Source organism: Oenanthe melanoleuca, chromosome 1 (genome assembly GCF_029582105.1).
Source record: "Oenanthe melanoleuca isolate GR-GAL-2019-014 chromosome 1, OMel1.0, whole genome shotgun sequence".
NCBI classification, from domain to species: Eukaryota; Metazoa; Chordata; class Aves; order Passeriformes; family Muscicapidae; genus Oenanthe; species Oenanthe melanoleuca.
Window position 1 is genome coordinate 81,534,627 of NC_079333.1, and position 23,219 is coordinate 81,557,845.

Consider the following 23,219-nt stretch of genomic DNA (forward strand, 5'->3'; position numbering starts at 1 on the left):
AGTGTGTGTGTCTTTTGTGTTGATAGCATCCAGATTATCCTTACAAAAAAAGTATATGAAGAAACAAAATGTCTGTATGCAGCTAAATAGGTTAACAAAAGCATTCTCCCTTTATCACTTCTGTGTTATAATGGTGATATATTATTAACTCCCCAGAAACCTTGTTCTAAACAGAATCCTCTATTTAGCCACACCAGTAACTTTCAAAAATGTTCTATCCCCTACAGTAAGAGAACAGTAAAGGAGAATGCTACTAAAGATTAGTTCTGAATAAGGAGTTGTTCTAGCTTGAATATACAATGCTTTTGTATTATTTATAACATATTGTAAAGTATTTAATACTTTTAAAGATAGTCAAGATTACCCAGCTGTCCAAAGGATCATTCAGGGAAAGGAGAGAACTTCTGAAAACAGAGGGGTTATGACTTGGACATTTGGAGTTTCTCCAAAATATTTCTCTGGGTTTGAAACCTAGTATTTAGTCTGTTTTGCTGACTGGAGAACTCAGTAGTTTTAGTTTTGGTTGAGTTCATGCTGGACAGCTTGTAGGAGAAGGGGACCCTAGTCTATCGTGGAGGTTCTTTAATAGCAAAAAACTTCATTCACTGATGAAACAGTGGCTAGCACCAAGTATGATTTGTTCAGATTAGCTTTAGGTTTATTAGACATGTGTCCAGGCACAGAGTCTGTGTATCCATTGCATTGAGTGTAGATGTACTGATTTACTGTACATATGCAGGCAAAATACATTTTCTGGATTGTGGATGCTATATTGGAGTCTTTTCTTTCTACTGTTTGTATCTTTGCAAATCATCAAATACATTTTGGTTTATTTTTCTTACTGATCTGAATCTCAGTTATATTCTCCAAATGTAAAATCGAGTTTTGTAACTATTTCTCCAGAGTGAATGCTGTATTTGAAGTAGACACAGATCTTCAGAAGGATGTTCGGTTAAAAATTACAGCAGAAATGTCCTGGCCTTCCATCCTTAGTTCACCACGGCATCTAAACTTCCCTCTTACCAACACAAACAGTTCATCAGTAAGTTATTTTAGTGATAGTATCATTTTAACAGGTGTTTCTAATTGCATTAATAGTAATGTAAACTTACAAAATTTTTTTTCTGAATAGGAAGAAGAAATTTTTCTAGAAAATCCAGCTGATGCTCCTGTGTATATTCAATTTCTTCCAGTAGCTCTGTATTCTAACCCATCCACTTTTGTTGATAAGCTGGTAGAACGGTAAGTGTTATTGTGGAATCCTTGGGGTGTTCTCACTCAACAGAAAAATGGCATTTTACAAGGAATGAATTCATGATATGGCAGTTGTATTGGTAGTTAGTACTGGCTACCTCAAGAATTTGAATTATTAGGCCAGTTGAGAATAGAACCTATTGCCATTGAACATACATCCGTATTTTTTACTGACCTAAAATGTGTTTGCATTTCTCCCTTAACTTGATGTGCAATGGGGGGAAATAAGAAGAAATAAAATCAAAAGATGCTTTCAGCTGCATATTGGGCTACCATAGATACCTGATTTGTGCTAAAAGCCATAAATGCAAGAATGTCATTACCTTCCCTGATCTGTGAGAGAGAAAAAATTGCAATTTTATTTCAGGTTTAATTTGAGTAAACCAGCTAATTTCAATCAGAGGACTCTGGAGTTCCAAGTCTTCAGAAATTGTGTAAGTGTTTCAATACATTCTTGGTAATTTTAAATTGAGGTATTTTAATGTTTTAATAAGAGCTCAGTCACACGTGTCTTCAAGTTTAGGTATTAGTGTGGAAAACGTTATATAAATGTTATATCTGTTGGATATCAGGAAATTGGGAAAATAAATATTTCTTCAAATGCAACTAATAAAGTGTTACTTTTTCTATATGCTTACATTATAATAGAACTGTGGGAGTTACAGGAAAACTGCATTTTTCATTCTCTTACTGACAGGATTATTTTCTTCAGCATAGTGGTTAGTTCTAAAATTAGCAAATAATTGATTATTCCCTTGCTTTGTTGGTTCTTTTAAGTGATTTGGGTATTGTGAACTACTTCTAAGTGTGTGCTTTTTCACATAGAGCATGCCACATCCTAAACACTCCTTTTTTTTATCTGACTTTTCCCCTCCATTTGCAGTTTGTTTTAGATTACCATTTGATGCTTATTCAGTGTCTCAAGACAAATGGCAAACTTATCAAAATATACTTTTTTGACTAGTCCTTCTATTTTGTTTGCGTAACAATGCAAAATTCTGAAGAGAAAAAAATATTCCATTATGGCTTGATACTAATTTAGTGTTCAAAAATATATGTAAGAATCTTTCTTCCACTAGAACTTTATTAATCTACATGGGTGAAGTTTAGCTCAGTTCTGTTTTGTTATGTTGTTCTGCTTCTCCATTAACACATATTGTGCTAACCAGAGTTTCTGATTAAAAAAACAGAATGTGTAATTGAGTAATATCCTTTTTTTAGCACAAGAGCAATTTTCTAGCTAAAATAATACAATTTCTATCAAATACACGTAAAAGTGTCCTATTTTTAAAGTGTTGCATTGTTTTCCCCACCCTCTTAAGGTCCAACCACTACAGACCACTGTGGGACTTACAAAGGGCCTGGCTCGTCATTCCATTTTAAGTCTAATATTAAAACCTGGTGAGAGAAAGTCTGTCAAAGTAAAGTTCACTCCAGTTCTTAATAAAACTGTTTCATCATTGATTGTTATCAGGTAAGAGAGATATTTCTGAAATAAGTGTGTTTTTCTCTGTTTTTCTATTTGTATATAAGATCATACTTGCAATCAGCAGTCAAAAACTACTGTTTTTACAAGAATAATTGTACAATCATATGTGTCTGCAGAAATATTTCATGTAAATGTAATTGTGATAGGTCTTAGAGTATTTTAACTGTATTCAGTACATATTCAGTAATATATAAGCCACTGTTATACTTACCACAGAATCACAAAAGGGCTTGGTTTGGAAATGGCCTTTAAAAGTCATTAATCTAACCCGCCTGCAATGAGCAGGGACATCTTCAGGTTTCTCAAAGCCCTCTTTAACCTGATCTTCAATGCTTCCAGGAAAGGGGCATCTATCACCTCTCTGGGCAATCTGTTCCAGTGTTTCAGTACCCTCACTGTAAATTTTTTTCCTCCTATATCTAGTCTGCATCTACCTTGTTTTATTTTTTTAAATCATCTTTCCTTTTCCTGTCACTACAGGGCCTATTAAAAACTTTGTCCCTGTCTTTCTTATGGGCTCCCTTTAACTACTGGAGCTCCTGTATGGTCACCAGGAAACTTTTCTAGGCTGAATAATTCCAGTTCTCTCAGCCTTTTCTCATAGCAGAGGTGCTCCATACCTCTGATCACCTTGGTGTCTCTTGTCTGGACTTGCTCTAACATGTCCATGCCCTCCCTGTGCTGGGGACCCCAGTGCTGGGTGCAGCACTCCTAGTGGGGTCACAACAGAGCAGAGTAGAGGGGTAGAGTTTCCTCCCTCACCCTTCTGGCCACCTGCTTTGGATGCAGGCCAGGGTATGATTGGTTTTCTGGGTTGTGAGTGCACATTGCTGGGTCATGTCCAGCCTCTCACCCAGCAATGCATGGAGACTTGATTTCTGAAATGCATCCTACACTACTGTCTTGAAAGAAGGATCTCTGGTTAGAGATGCCCTTTGCAAGACCAAGCTACAATGCAAGTTCAGTCTTTCTAGTAAAGAGCGTTGAGTTCACTTTTTAATCAGTTGTGATGCCTTTGTAAGAGATACAGATTTTAACTAGTATTTCACTGGGGTATGCATTTGTATGTTATGTTAGGATTTCTTGGAGTTTTGTCTTGCATTGAGACCCCTGCTATTTACCTCCATAATGTGAGGAATTAGCTGTGGAACAGATTATATATTTGTTCTCCAGATTTGGGATATGGACTTGTATTCTATAAAGAAGCTTTTATGAATGTTTTCCCTCACCCTTTTTTTTTTCCCCACAGAAATAATTTGACTGTAGTAGATGCTCTAATGGTACAAGGACAAGGAACAACTGAGAGCTTGAAGGTTGCAGGCAAACCTCCTGGTCCAGGAAGTTCTTTACGCTTTAAAATCACAGAAGCATTATTAAAAGACTGTTCAGAAAGTGAGTACTTCTTGAGCTAATATGCTGAACAGAAAAGAAATATTTTATGCATAAAACTTGAAATGTGTGGGAATATTTTTCCCCTCCTCTAGTGACCCAGAAATTCAATTCTTGTAAATACATTAAAAATGCTAGTTTGTTTAGGCAGAATACAAAATATATTAAGTTTTTTGTTTTAATGTGAGAACTAGGAAAGAAAACAGAAGCTCTTTGTCGACTTAAATTCAAGATAGAGGAGGTAAAGATCTTGGCATATTTAATAGCAAAATCTCTAGTTCCTAAATTTAATACGAATTGGATCATGGGTGTAGCTTCCTGTGTACTTCTTTTCTTCACACCTTCATAACCTTTAAGCACATAGCCATGGGGGAAAAAGGTTGGGCGTGTTCCCTGATGAAAATTAAATCCCAGCCAGATCAGAGAGAGGTTTTCTGCTCTGTAGCCTCAGGCTTGCGCCCGAGAGGAGAGCTAAGTACCTAAATTACCTAAAAAACTTGTTAAAGAGTTTTAGTTATATATGATATTAAAATCTGCTTTGCAACTTTGCAGTTTTCCAGACGTTTCTAAGTGTATGTTTATTATTATCTGAGATTATTCTTCTTTTTGTGAGGGGTGAGTAATAAAACTTGGAGTAAAGCTTAGTCATTACCTTTTACCTGTTGTGGTTAGGGAATTCTTTGCTAATTAAGTATATGTAGTGAAGCCATGTATTTTTATTTTTAAGACAAACAAAAAAAGAAACAAAAAAAAGTTTTAATTCTTATCTTTCTGAGGCTTTTTGCAGAATACCACAACATTAGGCAGTACATCAAATAAATTTGCAGCTTAGATGATTTCTTTGTGGGGCAGTAGTGCTGTCAGAGGTTAGGGGGTTTGTGTTTTTTCCCTGAGGAGTTAGTGGGTTCTGGAATTGTACAAGTGTCCTACCTTGACAGTGATGGGAATATGGCTGCAGAGATATGTTCCTACAAGTTAATTTCCATGGACCTTGCTAGTCTCCCTTATGCTGTAATACTGACAGAACTTTTTCCTGATGTAAAATGTGAATATAGTGGAGGATATCTGCTTAGCATAACACTAACAAGTGCTGTTTGTTTCTAGAAATGAAATACAAAGAACCAAATTTCACACTGAGAAGAACGTTTAAAGTGGAAAATACAGGGCAGCTGCAGATTAATGTGAAAACGATGGAAATCAGTGGCTACACATGTGAAGGATATGGATTTAAAGTAGTTAACTGTCAGGAATTTGCACTAAGTGCCAATGCCTCTAAAGACATTGTCATATTGTAAGTGTTTTTCCTTACATCTAAATGGAGCGTTACATTTGGAATTTTAATTTTGTTTCAGAGGAAAACTGGTTGGTTAAATTCTGAGAGCTTTTTACTGAAGTTTTGAATGTATGGTTATTTTGTACAGTGTTATACAACTATGACATTTTTCTCTCTTGCAAACACTATTTGATTTTTCATTATACTGTTTTCTTGACTGACTATAGTATTAATTCAATTACAACCCAGTGAGTATAACTTCCTGCATTGGAATAATGTTACTGTATGGGGTTATATAAATTTCTCTCGTTTAACTTGTGAATGCACATGGGATCTAGACCTATATATGGTTTTGGTGCATTGCAGTATGTAGAAAGCCTTTGGTCCAAGCATTTTTATTGTAATGCACAGTATTTTAGTCTTGAATATTTTGTCTGTTGTGTAGTTCTATCATTTTTTCATTGTAAAAAATCTCTGTACCAAACACAACAAAGCACTTTTAACAGTGGTTTGTTGTGAAGTTAACTATTCAGAAAATGTTATCTAAAAAGTTCAGAAGTTGCTTCTGTTCTACAAGTGAATATATGAAATATTGCTGCAGTGAAATAGTATTTCACTAGTATTTCTGCACAATCTTAGTTTGTGATGAGACTGTGAAGTAGTGGTGGTGTTTTTGAAAAGTTAGTTTGTGACTTAAAGGTGAAGTGTTTCAAAAATTTATAGCTCACATAGTAGTTGGCTCCGTTACTTAGACCTGTTGTTATATTTTTATTGCATTCATAGCTTTTATTAACAGGTGTGGTAAAACCTTATTTTCAGGTTAAAACCTTATTACTTCATAAGGTACCTCCAGAGTCATCTAGAATCAGATGTGTTCAGCATAGGTGTTAATGAACATAGTCAAACACATCTTGATGTATTTGAAAGATACACAAGTAGTTTTAGGCTGTGAGGTAATTGATGGAGTTGAATTACAGGGGTTTTTTTAATTTGTAATTTATGAGTTATAAAAATTGCCTCAAACCTTTGTGTTGTTCATATGAAAAGTTCTGATGTGCTTTATGTTGTTTCCAGGTTTACACCAGATTTCACTGCTTCCAGAGTTATACGTGAATTAAAATTCATCACTGCGGGAGGCTCTGAATTTGTATTTATCTTGAATGCATCGCTTCCATATCACATGTTGGCAACGTGTGCAGAAGCACTGCCCAGGCCCAACTGGGAGCTGGCACTGTACATAATCATCTCAGGAATTATGAGGTTGTGTGTGTGTTTGTTCTTACTGCTGTATGGGCATGAGCTGCCACTGCTTGAATATGGGTTACAGAGAAGCACATGGGTATTCAGCATATGTTGTAATTGTTGTAAAATAAAATAGGCTAAAAGGTGATCAAATTGATAAACACTCTTATAGATTGAGTGTGAACTGTTTAAGGCAAGGGAGTACTGACTTTCTGCTCAAACCAAGGACAAAATCGTACACTTGTTTCTTGAACCTATTTGCTTAAGTGAGATACATACTCCTCTTAGCCCTGATAATCTGTAGGGGTTTTGATAAATACGCCAAACTTGAAACATATCAGGTATTAAAGCACTGATGGCAGTGAATTCCTGTAGCAATGTGAGCATCCTTCTGGAGTATTGTGCTTTAGAGAGATATAAGGCAGTGACTGTAATGAGCTTAGCAGATGCCTTGGATGAATTTAACTTTGCTGTCACTTGTTATGTGACAGACAACTGGTGATACTAATAATGGGATTTCTGAGAACCTGAAGGACATTGTTTGCAACAGTGCACACTTACAGGTTACGTAGTAAGATATTAATGCATGTTTTTCCTCAGCAAACAGACGTATTAATTATACTCTGTGTTGAATTATGAGTTGAAAATGCCACTATTTTCATGGTCTAACCTCTACCTATCTTTATTTGAAATCAAGAGTTATAAACCCTGTGTCCCTGCTTACCTCTTGGAGACACTTTTACCCCACTGCTTTTGTGCAGAGAAAACCCTAGCGTGGAAACTTACCAGTATGAGGTTTTACTAATCAGTAACAACAAATGCTGCTTTTCTTTTCTTTCCTTTGCTGCTTTTAGTGTTAAGCTTATATCTTAGTGTGACATGTATTGGTGCTGTAGATGCCTCTAAAAAAGGGGTCTTCCTGTGTACTGCAAATCCAAACCATTATCACATACATGCCATATTCCCTTCTGTTTCTCCACAGTAAGTTACTGGCTCTTCCATTTTGCAAATGTTCACTTAGACTGTCTTTCCTTGTAGGGATTAACAAAAGAAATAGAGAAGATAAAGTTACAGCCCACTTCATTTTCTTTTTTGACTCTTCAGCACTTTGCTAAGTAATGCAGTGTTTAGTGAGGAAACTGCGTTTTCCAAAGTAAGAGGAAAATTTCTGTTACTTAAGAAATTTTGTGTTGTCACTAACACTGCATTACTTTAAGTGCTGAGTGAGTACTTATGTGGTTTTCTTCTATGTATGTGCTAGAAATGTATAGGCTGAGTTTGTTTTTAATTATTTGAGAGAGTAAGTAATGTTCGTCAGCTTATAAGTGTAGTTTGCTTGGATAATTTTATATGTGCTGTATTTGTTAATTAGACTTTACAAAGAATAGAGAAAACTAATCCCTTCCCTTACTGTGTCTTTTCCTAAAAATACAAAAGTGCTTCTTTAATAGCAAACTAGAGAAGAGTCCTACTATATTTTATAATATTCCAAGATTCCTGTGCATAAACTGCCTCTAACTTTTAGGATACCATCATGTATGTGTTCACTAGCTGCCACTAAAATAACTCTTCCATATCACTGCAAAGCTATCCTTAACTTCTAGGAATGAACACTAGGTGTTTGTATAGCCCATATTTTTTAATTTGATAAGGTGGTATTTAGTTTTGTCTTTCCTAAATCACTTTGCTTGTGGCTCCAAGTTTTGAAGTCAACTTTTTTTCTTTTGGATTAATACACTCAGCAACTGCATGTCATGCTTGCATCTAGCTCCCATGCTTAGTGCTGGTGATTTGCATATCATGCCCGTCTTGTGTATGTTATGTTTCTATCAGACAAAACTATGGTTTGGATGCAATTTTAAGTATTTTCAGTACAGGATACAAACTTTTTGTCCTGTGTGATTAGAGTCAGTAGTTTTTAAATGCTTGAAACTAAGAAATAAATCCTTAGATGACTACCTTTCTTCTCTGCAGTGTACTCTTTCTCTTGGTAATTGGAACAGCTTATCTAGAAGCTCAAGGAATTTGGGAGCCATTTAGAAGACGCTTGTCCTTTGAGGCCTCAAACCCTCCCTTTGATATGGGAAGGCCACTTGATCTCAGGAGAATAGTTGGAATTTCATCTGATGCAAAGTAAGTAAATGTTTGGGCTTCTTGTGGTACTTTTGCCATGTATTTCTTCTTTAGTTATCAGGCTAGCAAGAAAGTAATACTGCTCTGTAGAACAGGTGGATGAATAATGATATCCCCATAGTTGCTTGTAAAAAGATGGTTTGGATGAAAAGATTAATTTTGTGATTGTGAGGAATATTTTTCTTTTGGGGAAAAAAAAAGAAAGAAAAAAATCCATTGAGAACCAAGCCTTGCCAAGTTTCCCATTAATATTTTAAAAATGAAATATATAGACTGCAAGAAAACAAATTGCAGACCAGAAGCTCCTATCTTAGGTGTCTTAAGTAAAGATCATCTTTCAGTGTTCCCTCCATCATATATATCAACAGCCATTTTACTGTGTTTTTGTTCTTACAAACAGCAGGTGAGTGAACAGGAAATAGTAAAGGCTACTGACTTGCCATACCAGTTTCAGGCATTTTTGCTGGTTGTATGCCAAGGATAATACAGTTCAAGGCTTCTTTTGGATATACTGAGTCTCTTTTCATGGTGAAGAATGGAAACATTTTAGAGTATGTTTAAACATGTGTTACTCTTCCAGCTTGAATACACTTGGATCGGATTCTAATCATAGTTCGTCCAGAGGAATTTATGGATCAGGCAGTTCATCTTCACGATCCGGTGCAGGGAATCATAAGCAATGCAATGCAACAGCACACCTTCACAGCAATAGAAATGCACCTGATGTTGAAAACATCAAATCCAAAACCAATTCAAGTATACCTAACAGGACTTCAGCACAAGCAGCTTCCATGCAGTCAGTAAACAGAACGGGCCCCTTTACCTTGGATTCAGGTGCCACAGCTCAGACTCATGCCGCAGGCAAAAGAGCCAAGGGGACGAGGCAGAACCAGCAGCTGATGCAGCAGCAGGCACCAGCTTTGGCAGAGCAGCCCCTCCAGCCACCCCCAGCATCTGGGCCCCAGCAGCAAGAGCAACAGACTGAAAGTGCTTTGCCACAGCTCCCACTTCTCAGCCCGCCTCACAGCGAATGTGCCAGCAGCAGAAGGCACAGCTCGGAGGATTCAGATCTCACTGGCCTCATAGAAACTATGGAAAAAGACTTTGACCACCCAGAATCCCCTTCCCCTGATGTGTTTACAGAACAGCCCCCATCTCCACTAGCAAAAAACAAAGGTAATACAATTCTGTTTTAATGGGATGGCTCCCTGTGTAAACCACAGAAGATTTAATCAACTGTAAAGGTCATGTTTTCATAGTGTGGAAAGAGAGTGCTTCTCTGTGGCTTGTGCCTGTGCTGTGTGCCTGTCTTGATCACTTGTGTTACCTTATGGCAGTGGACTTCGCTGTGCAGTGCTAGCTTGTCATTCTTCCTGCAAAAACTGTGGCATGTTTTTGCAGAATGAAAGCAGGTGTGAATATCTAGACATCTGATTCTCTGAAAAAGAAAAGTCCTTTTTGTTGCTACTCCTTTGCCTTTGGATTGGCATCCATCCCTCCCACCTCCATCATTTGGGCTTGGGGCTCAGGGCTGACAAAGGGAAAAGGAAGTTGTCTTAGTGTACTGTGAAAAGTGAGGCAGGGAGAAAGGGAGGAGAGGAAGAGAGAGAGATGGGTAAATAGCCCCTGTGGTATTGTTTGGGAATGGAATTCTTCATGCCCAGACTTGCACGTAGAAAATCCTTAATGTCAGGTGGTCAGCAATTTAATATAAGGCACCTGTGTCTATACATTACATTCATTTTTGGATGAGGCTACAGTTGATTTGGACTTGTTTATCCATCTTTCCAGTTGTGTAGTGCTTAAAATAATGAATTTAATTTCATACACTAGATACATTTAGACTTTTGAAATGTCAGTCATTGCCTTATGAACACTTATATGAGTAGGATTTCTAATTATGATTTTTGTAATAGCAATTTCAATTGCATCCCAGAGTTATATGATTATTTGGTGTTAATATGTTTCTTTCTAAACAATTTTTCACTTTCTACTACCAACACTTGTACAGAAATGGCACTGATACTGTGTGGCTTATTAGAGATAAAGTTAAGAAAATGAATCATGGGAAGATGTATGAACACTGCACCATCTGCAAGATTGTTTCACCAAAGACAAAGGCTTCATTTGGTTAGGTAGTAATGAGAAGAAAGTTCTTAATTAGTTCAGAGTGGATGTTAGGATGTGTTTGGACTTTCAGAGTGGTGACTCTGAAGTGATGAGAGGTTTTGGTGTCTTGCTGGAGTATATTACTCTGTTTCTGGGCTGTTTTGTTTTTAGTCTTCACAGTTGGAAGAATTAAGAGAACTGCCATCAGTTTGTCAGGTATTCATTCCATAAAGGCTAAATAGGACTCCAGAAGGTGATGTAATGGTAGGGAGGTTTCATGAATGGTGTCCATAATTGCAAACAGTACAGTGTTGGAGCTCTGCAAAACAAAGTGTCTGCTACATATGGGTTACATATGAGCATACATGGGTGTGCAGTAGACTGATCCAGTCCATGTGCTGAATGCCCAAAAGCACTTTGGAGCACATCTTCCATTTTTAGCTCCCCCTGAGAAGGAAGCAGCTCTTGCACTTGAGAGCTTTTTGTGATGCAGCTGCATGCAGTATGTGGAGACCACCAAGTTTGATTTCAAAAGTATATTTCCACTCCAGGTAATGTAGTGTGCCCATTTCCATTTTTCCTTTTTAAAATGTGAAACCATAGGGAAAGTTCCATAATCTATCTACACCTACATACACACATGGGTATTTTTCTTTAAGTATTTAGAGCCAGTCAGAAACTTTTGCAGAAGCAGGTAGCTTCTGGTCTAAAACTCTGTTATAAAACCCTGTGCAGAATTGCTGTCTCATAAAGTCTTCTCTTTCATCTTCCTAATACTTGGGTCCTAGCAGACTGCAGTGGAAGCTGCATTAGATTTTTGTTAAACAGCCGCAGTTACATTTTAATGTCATGATAACATTTTATATTGATTTTGTAATTACCAACATTAAGCTGTTTAGCAATCCTGAATGTAGCCTACATTTCAAGCAAATTTTGGCCTTCTGAGTTCCAGCCAAAATGCCCCCAATATGCTGAAAGTCAACCTTGAAAAAATGTTCTTGGTAAGATCTACTTGTATTTACATATCTATTTGCATTCATGCTAAAAGGAATATTTTTATCTCCCATAGTTTTGTTGTCCTAGATACTGAAAACGTTGATACTTAGGTCTTAAAAAACAAATTTTGAAGGTACTAATATGTATCTGGTATTTGCCAAAATACTGAAGGCAAATTTCTGATTTGGTACAAACTTTATTGTTTTGCCAAATGAAATCTAAAAGCTGTCATGGTGCTTCCTGTCTCAATTTGAGCTAGTCAGCTCAGCTTGAGCTAGTACAAATTTCAGAAGAGGCAGAATCCAATTATTCAGCACATGTTACTTGAATCTTTACCTGAGCGAACAGTTAAATCTATCCAGGAGGCTGTATGAAGGCACTGTGTGGCTCATAAATGAGAGTGCTTATTTTGAAGAGTAGTATCTTAAGAAAGATGCTATTAGTAAAGGCACATACTGCAGCTAGTAAGGCATAAGACTTGTGAAGGCTCAAATCCTGTGAGAGCACAGCAGCAAGTGATGGTGAGTTCACTAAGACTCTGCACATGCACAGTTGCTTTGTATTGAGAATAGTCCACTCTAAAGGAATAAAATACATCAGGAAGACAAAGTTTACTTGGGTGGGAGATTTTCAGATTTTGATCATTTTGGTTTTTAAACTCTTTGCTAGACTAATACTATTAGTGATTTTTACCATCCACACTAGTCTTATTTCAAGTTGTTTTGTGTTTTGTTGGGTTTTTTGGTTTTTTTTCAACAGACAAGCATGCTGATCATTTCTGTTCTTCATTTGTTTGGAAGATAGAGCTTTTGCCATCCTCAGAAATTTATGTTTAAATCTAGTGTTATGTGGTTAAACTGTCAAATTAAATTCTATGGTGTTTAAAAGGATTACCAAGAACAGAACAGAGAGGAATTAAAAGGCAGCCAGGTGCCCACATCCAGAGAGGCAACAGGGAGACAGCTCAGGAGCTTAAATGTGGTGGTGGAGATCAGAGGAGTTCTTTTGCTCACATTTGGTGCAAAGGGGCAAAAGTGGTTGGTGTGTTGTAACAGGCAACAAACTTCAGAGGCTTAATCACATGGGGTAGCCTCCAAAATGAAGGGAATAGCCCACCTTTGAGCTCTGCTGCTGAGAATCTGAAGCATCCTTATCTTTCTAGGAAAAGGGAAAACAATTCAGCGCAAGGTTAAGCCACAGAAGAAGCGGGAAGAAAAAGACAGAAGAGGGAAAGGAAAGCAACAGGAAGATGAGCTGAAGGATTCCTTGGCAGATGATGACAGTTCTTCAACCACAACAGAAACCTCCAACCCAGATACAGAACCACTTCTCAAAGAGGTACAGCACTGCTGAGAAAAGGAGGCCCTTGTATAGCCATGTGTCACCTGTTGGAGTAGGAACACAGTCTCCCCCACACCATCCTCAAGTTTCATACAATACAATACCTAATAACAGAAGAACATTAATTGAAAAGCACCATTCCTAATTCTTGCCGTCACTGTATCAAATCTGCACCTCTGAGTGTGAATGTTTGAGTCCAGTAGTCTCAGGACTAAAAATGCCCAGGTGACTGTGGCTTGAATTAGCATCAGTCAGCAGCATTGTCATAATTGTCTCCTGGCCTGTTCTATTTGCAGAATAAAATGCCATAGTATGGATGCTAGTTTCATTCAATAATTAAGGTGCATGCTAAATCATGCCCTTTGTCAGTTACAAGGGCTCAGATCAATGGTGGTAACTTGTCAGCATGTAGTTAACTTAATTACCTTATACAATATTCCTACTTAACTTATTCAGCTCACATGATCCAAGGTAATAAACTAATGTCTACAATTTTTGTAGTGGTTGTATTGTCATAAATATTTTGTCCCAAAGCAGACTTTGACAAACAAAGGAGAGGTAATGCCAAAGGGAAGAAAACCAATCCTAAATTTTGGTGTCTTTAATTTGAACTTTGTAAAAGACAGGGATTATAGCTGTGGGAAAAAAGAAATCTAAGGGATATATTTTAGAGGTTACAGTTTAGTAAGCTGTCACTTGAAAGTTACTGTTGATATTTTCAGGATGGCTATTTGAGAATGTACTTGTATTTAGAAAGTCTTAGAAGTGTGGTTAAAGAAAATAATAAATTGAATTGTGAAGTTGCTCATATTATATTTGCTTTGTTGAGGAGTCTGTTTTGGGTGGCTTGGACTGCATGCAGCAGATGCAGTAAAGGTCTCAGCACAGAGCGAGCATCTTACTGAGTAGACTCAGAGGCCATGGCCAGGGGAGCTGTGTGTTTGCAAGCATCAGATCTGTTTGAAGCTCGTTAATTTTCTATTTCCATTTCTGCATCTCCAAATAGAAAAAATAGAAATCATATTTTATAGGCAAACTCATTGTCATGAAAAAGACCCTCAATACTGCAAAAATGCTCATGTTTTCCAGCAGCGTTCTTTCCTCAGCCCTCTTTGTTACATGTGTTCTGATGCAAGAGGGACTTTGCTTTTTGTGATTATTAATCTGCTGTTATGTCTTTTATAGGAACCTGAGAAACAAAAGGGAAAAGTTATAGCAGAAAAACCTGAAAATGAAACAGTCCCAGTAAAACAGAAAACCAAAAAAGTGCTTACAAGTATCAAGAAAGAAATCCCGGTAGATGTGAAAACCAGGTGAGCATAAGGAAGGCTGTTTAGTAGGGAAAGTATCATGTTTAAAAGGAAGACGGATTGATTAAAAATAACTGTATTTGGTCATTGTAGCTGCAGTTTGGCAAATGCCAACAACTGGTACCATTAAGCAGCTTCCTCTTTTTTTCTGATGTCAGGGAATATCTGAAGCTGCAAATAATGATTTACTCAATGGAAGCACAGCACATAATTGAGAGCTAAATCCAGCAATGAAAACCAGGGAAAATGATCTTAAGATTTTTATAACAGGTATTGCATACAAAAAGTGGGATTAATGTTTCTAGGGGCAGCACACTGAACCAGCATTAATGTGAGTGCCTTTAGCTGCCCTTGGGAAACTGCAGCCTCAGTTTGCTTTTTCATATCATAGAGTAAGGTCAGTCTTGGATGCTTTATTAAAGGAGGCTGCTGCCACTGCCAATCCCTGTCTCTTACTGGCATGAGGTTGATTGCAGAGCATAGATAAGGGAAAACATGAAGAATCTTAGTCTTACTATAGCTAGTTCATTCTGAAATAGTATTGTGAAATCAGATTGGTATCCAAGTGCCTCAAAAGTAAACTTTACCAGATGGAGTTATGGTATATCAGCTGTGTTTTTCCTGTTGTGATTAATAGTAGACTGAGTTTATAGTTGGAAGAACATTAATTTCTTCCAAATATTTCTGAAAACATTGCCTGGCAAAGTCTCCTCCTTTATTTTTATAATTATGTGCTTTGCTTTATCTTATAACTCACAAGTTCATTACATGTGACGGTTTTCAAAGGCTGGCTTGAGAGCTGGCTTGGAATTCTTCTGCAAGAAACAGGGAAAACAGTTCCTCCCTAGAAAGTTTGAGAGACAGAATCAAATACCTGGAGAAAAAGAGCAATATACATGCAATTGAATTTGGTGGTGCATTTGAGTAGTTTTATATTATTGATTAAAAAGCAATCCTGTTTTTAGGGCAAGAGCATATTAGGAGCATGGGGTCTGACAGGGATGTGTAGGGGCAGAATAGGAAAAGGGCAGCTGCCATTTCTTGTTGCCTCTGTATAATCAAATGTGTTTTGTGATCCTGGAGCTCCAGGGTGAAATGTGACGAAGCAGCATCATATATGTATGTGTGTGTACATATATATATATATACATAATGCTTTTCAGTACTTCAGAGCTTTAAAAGAACTTCTGTTTTCTTTTAGTCCCTTGGAATTGTCTTATACTCCCCCACTGGAAAACAAGCAGCGCAAAACCTTTCAATCCAAGATCTCTACACCACACCTTTTGTCAAGTGGCTCTAAATCAAGAAACCTCCCCAAAACAAGAGGTAGTACAAGGCTGTTTTTTGTAAATATCTCAAGAATTTATCATTGTCTGTAACTGCTGTTGAGTGCTTAATTCTAAGTCTGGTGTGAGAAGAAAACCATTCAGTTTATTATCCACACACTTGGCTTTTCATTTGTTTTAATAGGTCCAAGCAGTAAGTTAATGGAGAACAGACCATCAGTATTAGCAAAATTTCTCCCCAGTGGTTCTGCACAGGAGCTAGGAAACACCAGCAGCTCAGAAGGGGAAAAGGATTCTCCACCACCAGAGTGGGACTCTGTACCTCTCCATAAAGCTGGCAGCTGTAAGTAATCACTAGACAGTGGCAGAATGTGTGTTCTGCAATTAGTATCTGTAGATAGGCTTGATCTATAGATCTTCCTGTCTCCTTCTCACTGCATAGCTGAGCTCTGTTTTTCTGCTGTAAGCCCCATATTGATAGCATCTGGTATGATTTAGGGGGTTTGGAAATGGTGTGGGCAGGACATGGGTCACTCCACAGCTCTCCAGTGATGAACAGGATTCAGAAGCTGCTGAGGAAATTGAGAAAATGAGAATTACTGCTCAAAAAAAAATGTATTTTCTACAGTAGGTGGGGTTTTGCTTGGTCAGATCTGCTTCAGCCAAATTTGGACCTTGTTAGATTATTTGTCCTTGAGAGGAAATACGAAAACACCTTAATGCAGTGGTTAGCCTGGAACACTTACAGTTTTTGTGGTTGCATTGTAAACCCCTTGTGTGGGAACCAACTCACTTCCTCCTGCTTGTTTGTGTTGCAAATCAGTCTCTCTGAAAATAAGCAGCAGACCTGAATAACCGTAGGTGAACATAAAGAAGGAACTGCTGCATCCATCACTGGGAGCAAACAGCCTTTCTCATAATTCCTCCACTTGAACAGAAGGCATAGCAGAAGTTTGAGAAACCTTTGCTATAATATAAATCCTACAGGAAGATGGTTTGTGTTTCTCTTTATAGCCACAGACAACCTCTATAAGCTCTCTCTGCAAACCCTGAATGCAGACGCCTTCCTGAAGCAGCGCCAGCCCTCTCCAACACCCGCCTCTCCATCACCCCCTCCGCCTCCCACATCCTTTGCTTTTGGGCCACGAGGAGGCACTTACAGCAGCATCGTCAACAGCAGCTGCAGCAAGTGAGTCCAGATCCTACCTCCTACTGATTTCCCTGGCACTGAGCACTTGTGGAGCGTTGCTTCACAGAGGGCATCTCCCTATTCTCAGACCCGTTTCCTCTTCCCACGGAAACTGCAGATACACCACTGTTACTTGCTGTACAACTTGGTAAATTGGAAAAATGTGCAATTACATGAATTGTTGAGCTGTTATAAACATTTTTTTGGGTGCTACCTTAAATTGCTGCTTCTTTAATCAAACTTCTGGAGTCCAAAACCTTACTCTTTTTTTACCCTCTTTTTTTTGGGTTTCTTTCTCATTTTAGTGAAACAAAAAACAAGCAGCCTAATGGTACCAAACATAAGCTGGCAAAGGCGGCTTCTCTTCCAGGCAGGAATGGAAACCCCACTTTTGCTGCTGTAGCTGCAGGTTATGACAAAAGTCCAGGTACTAGACTTCTTAATTCCAAATATTTCCTGAATATTCTGTTATTTGCTGGGGTGTATTTTACTCATTTTTTACATGCATATTCTCACAGGTGGCAGTGGTTTACCAAAGGTTTCTCCAAGCAAGACAGATGTTTCCAGCAATATCAGCGTTTCCCACACAGTTGTTGACAGTGATGGCTCTGACAGGTAACTTTATATTCTCTAGGCAAAGAAAAGAAGATTGAGCTATTAACAGCATTTTTGAAGGGACTGGCAGAATTTATTCTTGTTACGTTTTTTTTAATTATGTTTTAAAGTCTAGGCACAGATGTTCTGCATGTGATGAGAGCTTTCCCTCCCTCATTCCAAGTAACTGAACAATTTTGTGTTCCTGGGCATCCACACAATGAGAAATCAGCTTGGCTCTCTCAGTACTGAGGAGTGTATACCAAGGTCCCTTGAAGGTTCACAGGCAGAGTACCTTGCTGCATAGCAATGCCTTTCACTCCTGTTTTAATACCAAGACCAGAAATGTCAGTGGGCTTTGTGCTTTCAGTAGGAGCAGGATAGAGCTGCACTCAGTCACATTGCGTGAGGCAGATGTCTTTTCTGACATTTTGACAGTGAGCCCATCAGTTGTAAAAAGTTGTAACCTTTCTGCAGTAGGAGAAAATCAAGTAGCACTTGAGTTCAAGTTTCCATGTGCAGAGGAATTGCTTTCTAAGTGAGGTTTGTGCATTAGTGTTTTCTTTTGTTTCGGTGGATGTTTAACATCGGTTCCAGTTAACTCATCTGTTATTTTTAAGAAGTTTGTCCCTGAGTGTATTTGTATCCCTTCCAAGTGACTGTAAATTTTATCTGCTTGAGAAAAAAACTGTACTATGGCTTGGACTCAATGAGTTTTCTGAAAAGCTGATCCAAAGAACTACTCTCATGTTTGTTTGATGCTCATTCTACAGATTAAAGAGCACTGTGTCTATATTACTGTGTTACTCTAGGGTAGGTGTATATACAGGAAAATGTTTATTACCAAAATCTATTGTTAAAACCAAACTGATTTCCTAGCTCTTGATCACAATTAAATATTTATTTAGTATATGTTTAACTATATGTTTTTATATAGATATATATAACTATATATAGCTAAACATATATACATGCATATATGTGTATATAGATCAGTAAGTTAATATTGTCAATAGTACTGTGTTAATAAGTTGTGTATTGTCTTCCTGTTCCTCCATAAAATGTAGTTCGGGTTTGTGGAGTCCTATCAGCAATCCCAGCAGTCCTGATTTCACACCTCTCAACTCCTTCTCTGCATTTGGACACTCTTTTAACCTAACTGGAGGTGAGTTTTTCTGTTCAAGTATTTTTCTGCATTTAAATACAGGTAAAGAAATGTTGTGTCTTCATTCTACTGATCTAAGTACGGACAGTATTTCCATCCTCACTCCTGAAAGGGAAGACTATGTAGGAGCATTTGTTAAAAATTTGGTGATTGATTCTGTGTTTCATTCCAGAGAAAGTTAGTGAAATCTCATAGAGTGATGGGCTGAGAATGCTTGGGTTTGGAGTTTCTGTGTTGCAGTAAAATTTCTAGATTCTGGGGCTTATTTCCTTAATCTTCTTGCTCTCCATCCCTCCCCCAAAACTTCACTGTAGATCCCACAAATGTGCCAGTAGGCCTGTGGTTTCCTAAGCATAAACACCTGCCTAAAACTGTTAAGTGAGGTAGTGGCCCAGCCCTCATGTTGCTTTCCTCTTGTGTTTTCCTGCAGTATTTGTACAGCTACACAGTGAACTGATGCATACTAAACCCAGCAATTAATTAATGTATTTAAATGTTTGGGTAAATTTCTGTAACTGTAGTAGAGGTGGCCAGGCATTGAGATTGCAGGGTGTGGCTGTTCTGTGTACTTGGGAAGATTTGTGTCCTTGGGCATGTGTGGTGTGTTTTGAGGCGGCTGCAAAGATGATAAGAAAAGTAAACTTTGGATGTGGCATCTGTGTCTACTGAAAAAATGCTATTTACTGCATCAGCTTGATGTCTGCTGGAAATGCAAACAATGGCAGCTGCTGCTGTGGGATTCTTTCTTCTTCATCAGCAACACTTGGCACCCGTGGCTTTGAGGGCACCAGCAAAATGCCTGGGATCAGTTTCAGTGTGAGAAGTAGGCGAGCCATGACTGCTGGTGCTCTCTTTTCCCTCTCATAGCAGAGATGGGGTTGGGGCTGGGGTGCTCCCAGTGCTGCCTCCTACCAGGAGTCACCTGGGAAGGGAGTGCTGCAAGGCAAATGAGAACTACAGCCATGGAGAAGTGCCAGGATTCTTGAATATTGCAGTGCTTAGGCTGGACTGAATTACCCACAGCAAGTGTTCAACTCTTTCCCCACTATAACATTGATTAACTTTGTGGCCCTGTCTGATGCTGGTCACATGAGATGAGATTTGTATTTTTGTGTGACCTCTTCTAATATCACTGTAGCAGGACCTGCTAGAAATATATGGGAAATAACTGTGATAAGTATTGTTCTTGGAAAAAGAGGAAGACTAATGTAGTAATTTTTATTTAATTTTCTTTTTAGAGGTTTTTAGCAAGCTTGGTTTAGCTCGATCTGCTTATGGGCAGGATGTTCAGAGAAACTGGAATGAATTCCATAATGTTCCATCATCCATCTGGGATCCTTCAGCTACAGATTCTGTACCCTCCTGGCCAACAAGCTCAAGTTCTCCAACTCATACAACTGCAGTAAGTATTCAGTCCATCCAAATACAGGGTTTATTACTGTTACTAACCTGTTCTGTATGTGCCATCTAATGTAATTCATAGGAATTGGGGATGAGAAGAGATCAACTGAAGAATAAAAGAAGAGGGCATTTACACATATTCGTCTGGGTGTGTTTAAGTTGACATGGCTGTTGGACAAAGAGTTGTACTCACTTGCAGATGATGAATCCATGTACACTGCTTCCCATAGAAGTATTTCTCAAAAGAGCATCTTGAAGCATTTACAAAAGTGTGTTCTGCTCCCACATCCTTCAGGTTTGCTCCTGTGCCATGGCTGGACACCACATATGTTACTTCCAGTCTGATAGACAGCTAGAAAACAGGCAACATGGTAACTTTCACACTTTGATTCTGCACCGGTTTGTAAATTAACAAAAGGCCCCAAAAAAGCAATCTAAAAGACCTTAAATATATTCTTTTCAGTTTAGGAAAAATCACTAAAGGACTGAACACAAGGTGAAGTCTTTAAACTGACTAGTTATTTTTGTGAAGATTTTGAGTCTAGCAAAAGAAGGCAGAAAACCCCAACTTTACAGATTGTAGTGCTGCACTGTCATCCTTGTGTCAGATTAGAACTTATGCTTCAACAGCTGTCTTCACTGCCAGCTGAAATCCTTTTTCATGTTGACTTCTGAAAATGTTTTTGTAGTGAGTAAGAGGCAGTGTTTACTTCCCTGGGAACAGTTCAAATGGAGTGGGGGGAAGCCAGGGACAGGGGAAGCCAAAGAATGTCACACAGCTTCTTATAGACACATATAGGCAGATCCTGCCCCTGTCATGTGGTTACAACCAGAGCTGGAACCCCAGTGAAACTATGTAAGGAAAGATGTTTGGATTTTGGTCACATGGAGGGCAGGTTTCTCAGCATTTGATAGAGAGAGAGCTTGAGGACAACCAGAACAACCTCTCTAGTTCTTAACTTGTATTTCCCAGCTGCTTCTGAAAAATATTTAGAAGTGTGCTTCAGGAAGCATCAAGATGGATCCAGACAAAGAAGGTATAGAAGAAGTGTGAGGCTCTCCATTTAAGTACTTGGATTTGGGAGATGTTTTAGGAGCTTACTCAAGGAGATCACATAATAAACAAGAAGCAAGCAGCAAACTGACTGAAGTACTCAAAGCTGTTATAAATGATAGTGGTATTTTCAAGTGCTTATGGCAAGCCAGAACAGGAAAGCTTGGCTTTTCCTGTTGCTGAGCCTCCTTGCTCTAGGTGCCTGATAAGAGAGCAGGTACCAGTCCCTGCCCTTTCCTCTGTTCTGGGACAAAAGCCAAAGTTGCAAAGATCACTTGGGCAGTGGCTTCTGTGTTACCTTTTTTTTTCTAGGAATGTTTCTGGAGAGTCAATTTTGGTTTTTCTCCTTCCTTATTCCTCTTGCTTTCTCCTGGTATGCACAGCTCTGCTTCTGTGCTAAGTAGCATTTGCCTTCTGGATCCGATCTCCCCTCAGCCTTGCTGCTTTTCTGGTACTTTCCCTGGGTACTTTTGCTGGTACTTTCTAACCATATTCTCCTATTGCCAGTTCCTCTATTTCTCTGTGTGTAGTTCTGCCTGCCAGCCACTTTGTACTTCTTTCCACCAGCCTTGAAAGGGCATAGTAGGTGTTCTCTGCTGCTCCTTTCCTGATTGCTTCTGTTTTATAAACAAGTGCCTTTCTATCACAATCTCCCAAACACTTTTGGAGCAAGTAGGAACAAATAGTTCCTGCTTCTTGCCTGCAGCAGGAAATAGGGTGGACTTTTAGTGTGTTAGGATAGGTTCCTGAGCAGCAGAGTGAGTGTTTCCTGCTGTAGGTTTAGTAGTCTAATGCTGGTATGGCTTAAATATAACAGTTTATTTATGTGACAGTAATATACTGTGACCCTGGTCTGGCTCAGATTCTCAGTGACATTGGGGAGTCCTGATGTTGTTGGCCTAGTTAACTTCAGGCAATGCTCAGAACTCCTGTCCAGCCCTTGGCAGAAAATTTTGTGGTGTGTTAGCATCTAGCCAGTTTCAGGTATGATTAGACTAAGCCTCTCTTCTTCATTCCAGAGCATGAGATACTGCTTAACCTTTAGTGTATGTTATCTAAGGGCATAGATCTTTGGAAGGGGTGCCCTATCTCCAGCCCCTAAACCCAAACATAAGGATGTTTGTACCTAACAGCACTTACTCAACAAGTCTGCTGCCTTTTGGGTGTATCAAGTTTCCAGTATATTTGCAAATTGAATTTACAGTTTATGTACATTAAATCTGTTGACACTGGGTTATGTAGTGCCAGAAGACTACATGTAGCAGGTTCTGTGCTAATATTAGCAGAAAGTTATGCTAACCTTTCTCAACTCCATCTTTGGCTGCTTCCAGGTATCACTTTTCATCACACCATGGGTCAGGTTCCTCTGCTTGCTGTTTGCTACTGTTTGGGCTTTAGTAAAATTCAGTTGATAGAATTTGGGCCTTGTGTTCCTGCATGTGTTCTCTAGGCTTCCTCTACCTGTCCCATATATCCCAGATTCTTTCGTGATGTGCTGGAATTCACCTGCATCTGCACCATGACCATGTCCAAGTGTCTTGAGCCAGGACAGACTTTAGGGAATTCAGTGATAAACGGCCAGTTCTCCTATCCCCTCTCCCTTCATCTGAGAAAATTCTGGATGGGGGAAAAGTGTATACTGCGAATATGGAATACATACACAAGTAGATTCATCCAAAATAGACAAGGTCTGACTACAGCGAGATAAATTTGCAAACAGTAAAAAAGATGAAAAAGGACTTTGCTGTTATCCTCCATTGCAACTTGATTTTTTTGTTGTTGTTTTTTGAGATTTAAACCATGTTTATCTACCTCATTCTAACTAGTTTGTTTAGACTTAAGTGTTCTGGCCCTTGTGTGTTGAATACTCATAGTGCTTAAATTAGCACTGGTATGGGGATGTCTCAGCTGAAATGAAAACAGCTTGAAAGCTGTAATGCAACTGTGCCCCGCAGCCTGTGCAGCTTCTGGAGCATTCAGCTGCAGGAGCATGT

General features: G+C 38.6%; 1 protein-coding gene across 1 annotated transcript in view; it reads left to right on the forward strand.

The window, feature by feature from the left end:
* The window catches only part of TMEM131 (transmembrane protein 131), a 93,168-nt gene that overhangs the window by 68,748 nt on the left and 1,201 nt on the right, over positions 1–23,219 (forward strand). The window contains exons 23-40 of the mRNA XM_056489923.1: positions 904–1,042; positions 1,133–1,242; positions 1,622–1,688; positions 2,577–2,728; positions 3,993–4,135; positions 5,237–5,423; positions 6,480–6,665; positions 8,622–8,780; positions 9,361–9,956; positions 13,048–13,223; positions 14,412–14,539; positions 15,738–15,862; positions 16,007–16,165; positions 16,837–17,011; positions 17,317–17,438; positions 17,530–17,626; positions 18,673–18,770; positions 20,009–20,172. Of these exons, the coding sequence (XP_056345898.1) occupies positions 904–1,042; positions 1,133–1,242; positions 1,622–1,688; positions 2,577–2,728; positions 3,993–4,135; positions 5,237–5,423; positions 6,480–6,665; positions 8,622–8,780; positions 9,361–9,956; positions 13,048–13,223; positions 14,412–14,539; positions 15,738–15,862; positions 16,007–16,165; positions 16,837–17,011; positions 17,317–17,438; positions 17,530–17,626; positions 18,673–18,770; positions 20,009–20,172 (2,983 nt within the window). The remainder of the gene's footprint in view (positions 1–903; positions 1,043–1,132; positions 1,243–1,621; positions 1,689–2,576; positions 2,729–3,992; positions 4,136–5,236; positions 5,424–6,479; positions 6,666–8,621; positions 8,781–9,360; positions 9,957–13,047; positions 13,224–14,411; positions 14,540–15,737; positions 15,863–16,006; positions 16,166–16,836; positions 17,012–17,316; positions 17,439–17,529; positions 17,627–18,672; positions 18,771–20,008; positions 20,173–23,219) is intronic.